This window comes from Apaloderma vittatum, unplaced genomic scaffold (genome assembly GCF_000703405.1).
Source record: "Apaloderma vittatum isolate BGI_N311 unplaced genomic scaffold, ASM70340v1 scaffold19912, whole genome shotgun sequence".
In the NCBI taxonomy this organism is placed as follows: Eukaryota; Metazoa; Chordata; class Aves; order Trogoniformes; family Trogonidae; genus Apaloderma; species Apaloderma vittatum.
In genome coordinates, this window is record NW_009703306.1 from 2820 (window position 1) to 8624 (window position 5805).

Consider the following 5805-nt stretch of genomic DNA (forward strand, 5'->3'; position numbering starts at 1 on the left):
CCCCCCCCCCCCCCCCTTCTTTTTTTACAAGTTGAAGTGTAAGTTCCTTCACTTCAGGATCCTGTTTTTGCAAGCTAACTAATTTTTCTCAGCACAAATTAAGGACTAGCAAGAGTATATGGTGATAATTTCACTACTTTCCGCAAATTTCAAGCACAAAGTCACAGTTCTGTAGTAACAGCCTCCTTTTTTTGCCTGGTCACTTTTGAGCTGATAGAAATTTTTGGCAGCCAAAGTATCCTTCCAGAGAGACATGTATTAGTTTGCACCTTCTCTGGCCCGTTTTAACCTGTCAGTCCCAGTTTGAGCTCAACAGAATCAATTCTGTTTGTTGATTTTTAATTTTGTCTCAGTCTCTCCTAAGAGGCTGCGCTGTCTGAAGGTGACAGCGTGTTTTTTGCCGACAGTGCCTCCTGCTAGAGCTGATAACCCTTGATGATACATATCACATTCAGAATAAAGCGGAGGGATCATGAGGGTTAAGGTCTCTTCTTCGATGGTGCCATTTTCCTGGTTCTCTGCCGCTGGGCATTCATCATGTAGGCTCATTGTGAGTTCCTGCAGTATCCTAATGGTCTCAGGTTTTTTTTTTTCTGTCCCCCTTTCCTAATAATTTCTTAAGTTTCAGCTCCCTTCTGACCACTGCTGAGTAGAACTGGATGCTTTAACCACAAAATCTTGTTTTGGGGGTAGTACGAAGCCCAGAACCCAATGTCTTGCTTCGTTTCTCTAGTGCAGATCTCAATATTTCTTTTTCTCTGACTTCCCTGGCTGTCTCATCCTCGCCAGGCAAAACGGCGACATCAAATTCTTGACAAAGGGAGACAATAATGCAGTTGACGACAGAGGGCTCTACAAACGAGGGCAGCACTGGTTGGAGAAAAAGGATGTAGTGGGACGAGCGAGAGGGTAAGTGAAGGAGGAAAAGGTGTGGCTTTTTACACTGCCCTCCCCAATAACCCTCTTTTAATCCCCACACCCCATCCCCTCGAACTCTCTATACTGGGTTTTTGTGCCTGAAGGCATCTCAAAAGGTGCTGCGGGGAGTACAAGTACCAAGGGCAATGCTTTTTCCCCTGCACACCCTGGAAGACCATTTGTTTTAATGAAACTTTTCTTCTTGTAGATTCGTGCCCTATATTGGAATAGTGACTATCTTAATGAATGATTATCCAAAATTTAAGGTAAGAGCTCTTTTGGCTTCCTGCCTGCTTCTCCTGCCCTGGTTAAAATCACTCCCTGAGAATGCCTTTGGATGCAAACGCACACTCTTGTGTCTTCTCTCCTTCCTCTTACAGTACGCAGTCCTCTTTCTACTGGGTTTATTTGTGCTGGTCCATCGAGAGTAACCTCCTGCGCTGAAGTACGAGGTGAAGGTGCCATGGATTTTTTTTTTTTCAGATGAACGTTTTAAGTAGGTGATGGCCCGATGGGCCGGGCAGAAGAAGAAAACACGCATTTCAAAGCTTCTTGCCGAGTCTGGGTTTTGTTTTGGTTTTTCCTGTGCAAGGGCGAACGTTCGTCACAGTCTTTCCAATGGGTTTGTCACATTTTAGCATTTTTAGTGAGTTTTTTATATTAAAAATTTAAGCCAAACCATTCGGTGTTTGTACTTTGAAGCTGGTCTTCCTCTCAAAGTGCCTATTGTCCTCAGAAGTCCATGCCTGTGCCGGGCAAGCGTGACCTCTCCGTGTGCTGGCTGAACTCTCAAAAGAGCGAGCTGGGGATGTGATGCTTTCTCCAATTCACGACTGGAATAAAAGATTTTGTGCATCTCACCTGGTACGAGCCCTGCCACGTTCTTCGCTATCGCCCTGCCGAGCACAGCCTTGTCTCACCAGGCGGATATGTTGCAGCGTGATGAGCTAACTTGTCCTCTCTTTACAGAACAATAGCAGCTGCTTCTCTTTTTTTTTTTTTTGGAGAGTAAGCAGCCCTGAGCTCTAGATCCATTCGGTATTTCTGAGTTTCTGTAAATCACACTGAAATACCATAAACACGAGGCGTTTACGGTCTGTTCTCCCCACCCTCTCGCTTTCACACCCTTTCGCGAAAATCCAAGCGAAGCAGCTGCTTTGCTGTGGCTGAGTTAATTGAAAGGAAGAAGGTAGAAATACAAAGGATTTATGATTACAGAGTGAAAATTAGAGAGGTTATCCAGCAAGGTAGTGGATGTCGCCTCCCTGGAGTGTTCCAGGCCGGGTTGGACGGGACTTTGAGCAATCTCCTCTAGTGGGGTTGCTCTTCTCTGGGTTTGCAGGATGGAAACGATCACCCTAAATCGGCATAAGATTTGGGAAATTCTCCTTCTATGTTCTATTTTCAGCTGCGAATGCGGTTTCAAGTTGTGAAACAAGGTGTCAGTTCTAATTAGAGCAAGAAGAAGTAAGGAGGTAACGCGCTCGCAGCTCGAACGCCCACCGGCTCTCCCCCCACATCACCTCCCTGTGGCACCTTTCCTGCCACGTTGGGAGAAGAGGGAGCTGGCGACGAGCTGGAAACTGAGAAGGTGGAGGCAGGATGACAAAGAGTTGTTGCAGGCTTCATCCGCGGCAGATTTATTCTGCTTTGTGGAGTGGAAAAGCTACGGAACATGCAGGACCTCTGGTTCAGCTGGGCACTAATGCCAAAATGTTCAGCGAGTGCTGCTGCACCAAGGGTTTTGCTGTTAGAACCGGAAACACTTTTTTTCTTGGTTTTGTTTTCTGTGTTGTGTTTTTTTAAAGCTGTCTGGCCAGCTCCAGCAAAGCTTTTGAGACAAAAGTCTTAGAGGAAAGATGGAGATCTTTGTGTCACAGCAGGAACGGGATTTGTTTGGAAAGTACCTGGGTGTTGAAAGGTCTAAGAAAAAAGAAAAAGTAAAGAAAACAATCAGCCAGTGTTAAGATTTCTTCTGCCTCTGCTGTGGTTACAGCCCAAGAGAGCAGGTATTTTCATAGGCAGTTTCATCATTTAATTACTGTTTGATCACATCTGTGGTTCAGGGCACAGATTTCTGCGCGGGCCGGAGCCGTTTTGCAGAGCTAAACATCGTTGGGTGATTTTGGATCATTTTCACCAAGCGACTTTTGGGGTTTTGTGGTGTTTTTTCACTTCGGAGCTAAGCCATGGAGAGCACCCACAAGGAAGGCCGAAGCCCATCGCCCTGTCAAAGCTAACCTCGGTGAGGGTTTCTGTTTCCAGACAGAGGTAAAACTAACATGGAGAAAAATGAATTTAATTTTGTGGAACCGCAGCTTGCTGCAACGGGGATGTCAGGTTTCTGTCATGTAATTCTGAGCTGGGCGCCTGGATTTGCCTGTGAGGAAACAAGATTTTGTTCTCTTAAGTCTTCTCACAGAGCAGTTATTTGCACTGTGTTCAGCGGCTGTGGAGTTGAGTGTGAAACCTCGGGGAAAAGCAGGACTCATTTAGGGCTTAAAGGAGAATTGAAAAAGGCGAAAACGAGATGGGCAAGATTTCAAATTTTTGCTTTGATGAGCAACAGTTGTTGCCTGTGGACGAATGAATGGAACAGAGGGATTTAATCTTTTGTAAACAAGAGGCAAATGCATCAAAAGGGACCCTCAGGCACCCAGCAGGGCTTAAAATTCGACCTGGCTTTGGAGGCTGAAACAACTTTGTCACGGAGAGTTTTGCTGGTGCGGGGAGTGTTGTGAAAGAGACAAACGGGAGGATTTGAGGCCTTTGCTCTCTGCATTTGTTTTTTTGTTAGAGGAATCAGTTGCTAGCGTGCTCATTTGCTGAGGTCCCTCAGTGAAGGCTCATTAAAAAAAAAAAAAAGAAAAAAAGCCGTGCTAGGATGGGAGGTGAGGGGTCCTTACGTTTTCTGAAAGGTAGGAGGCAGCAGAAAACATCGGGGTCTGTGTCGACCGTATTTGAAAATGATCAGCAAAAGTAGGCAAATACCACAGTTCGCTGCTCGTACAAAGGGTCCCGTGGATGGAAAGAAATTGGGCAATAAAAAAAGATTAAATTCAAATACCCGTAAATATAAAATGGTGGACAGGGATTGAAAAAACCCAGATTTAGTTCTGGTTATGTGATGTCGGGTTCGTGGAAGGCGTGGGGCTGCGCAGGGCTGTGGAGAGGCAGCTGCCGGCTGGTCTCGCCCGGTTAATCCCTCCGGGAGAGGGGACGGTTCGCTCTGCGGACGCATGGACCATCCATCAGAAGGCCGCCGTTTGCTGACTCACCTCTGTCCTCCCCTGAGGAGAAAAGGGGAAGAAGCTGCGTTGTCGGTTCGGTTTGGTGTCTGGTTAAAATTGGATCGAAACCCTCCCACCCCGTTTGAATTGCGCTGGTGCTTCCCTCATTCCTCTGTCCCTGGGGCTGTCGGTTCTCAGGGTGATCTCGGAGGAGGACTGTGCTGCCTCGAAGGAGCGGGATTTAAGCCCGTCACGCTTCCGTAGGTGCGGTAATTGCCTGGGGCTCTTTTCTCTGCCCTCTCTAATTGGTATCACTTTATCCCTGTGGCTTCATCCTCCGTGATCCCACCTGGATTCCCCAGCGTGAGGCGAAATCGGAGTCATCCATGCCAGAGCTGAGCAGTACCAGGCTCTTCTGTTGCTAATGAACCTTTCCCCTGCTGATTTCCAGAATTGGGTCACCTTGGGCACTTCCTGAGGACATTAAGAGGTCTTCATGGATCTCACTAGGGGCCTCTACCTTCCAGGGGTCCAGGAACCCATTTAATTTCTGGGCCTTTGGTCTTACATCAGTCTGAGTTGTAGGGGCATTGGTCTCCAGCTCAGCAGGGCCTGGCTGTGGGCTCACTTGACCTGGTCTCAGACCTTCCTCATTGCTATGGACCTGTCTGGAGTGTGTCTGCCTGTGGTTGCCCCCACCAGACCTCATCATAACCTCGCACTTACCCTGGGACTTCCTCACCACTGTGAACGCACTTGGTAGTCTGGACTGTCTCTGAACTTGGTGACCACCTCTGAGGCTCTGCTTGCCTCTCGGGTACTGTGGCTGTTCCAAGGAGCTCCTCAGTGGGATCCTGTGGGAGCCCACTCTGGAGAGCTGGCAGGTCTTTAGGGCAGGATCTTCTAAGCCCACCTCGATAATCAGGTACATAGGTAGTGAGAGATGGGTTTGGCTAAACTGGGAATGATGCTCACGACTGAGCTCCAGCGCAAAAAGGCAGCACAAAGGAGAAATCTGGAAATGTTACCTGTAGGAGCAATGTTAGGAAAGCCAAAGCTCAGTTGGTCGAGATCAGGAAGGAACGTCAGATCGTCAAGAGCTCTGGTTATAGAAGATCTGATGGTCGTTGTGCATCGACAGACTCTTTTAGCTGGAGAAGGCAAGTGTTCACAAAGGCACCACCACAAGCAGTAGTAGATGTGGACAAAGCTCATGTGCCCTGCACCTTCTTTGCCTCAGTCCTCACCAACAGGGTCTCCTGGGCCAGGTACCTGGAGGAAGGGCTCAAAGAGAGTAACCAGCAGTGAACGAGGGTCGGGGTGGTTATTACTTGCAGAGCTTGCCCGTAAAAAAATGATGAGCCTGGAGATGCTGTGTCCAAGGGTGCTGAGAGCTCCCAGTGGGTGCTGGCTGGCAGTGTCCTTGCAAATGCCACTTGGACCGTCTTGGAGCACATTCCTGGGTGGGTGGAGAAGTGGGAGGTAACAGGGAAGAGGCAGCTCGGTCTGAGAAAGGGCAAAACCTGCCCCGTCACCTCCTGCGATGGGGGATCTGAGGGTTGGTTCACCGGCATGTGGAACGTCGAAGAGGTGGTTCGGGGCTGGGAGGGAGGGGAAAGGCACACAAGCAGAGAGGGGTTCCATCCTGATGTTAAAA

The 5805-nt window shown here is 48.4% G+C and overlaps 1 protein-coding gene across 1 annotated transcript in view; it reads left to right on the forward strand.

The window, feature by feature from the left end:
* LOC104270284 (signal peptidase complex catalytic subunit SEC11A-like) overlaps positions 1-1781 on the forward strand; it is a 4204-nt gene extending 2423 nt beyond the window's left edge. The window contains exons 3-5 of the mRNA XM_009864597.1: positions 790-909; positions 1127-1184; positions 1299-1781. Coding sequence (XP_009862899.1) covers positions 790-909; positions 1127-1184; positions 1299-1349 — 229 coding nt within the window. The 3' untranslated portion in view covers positions 1350-1781. The remainder of the gene's footprint in view (positions 1-789; positions 910-1126; positions 1185-1298) is intronic.
* Positions 1782-5805: the final 4024 nt, after the last annotated feature.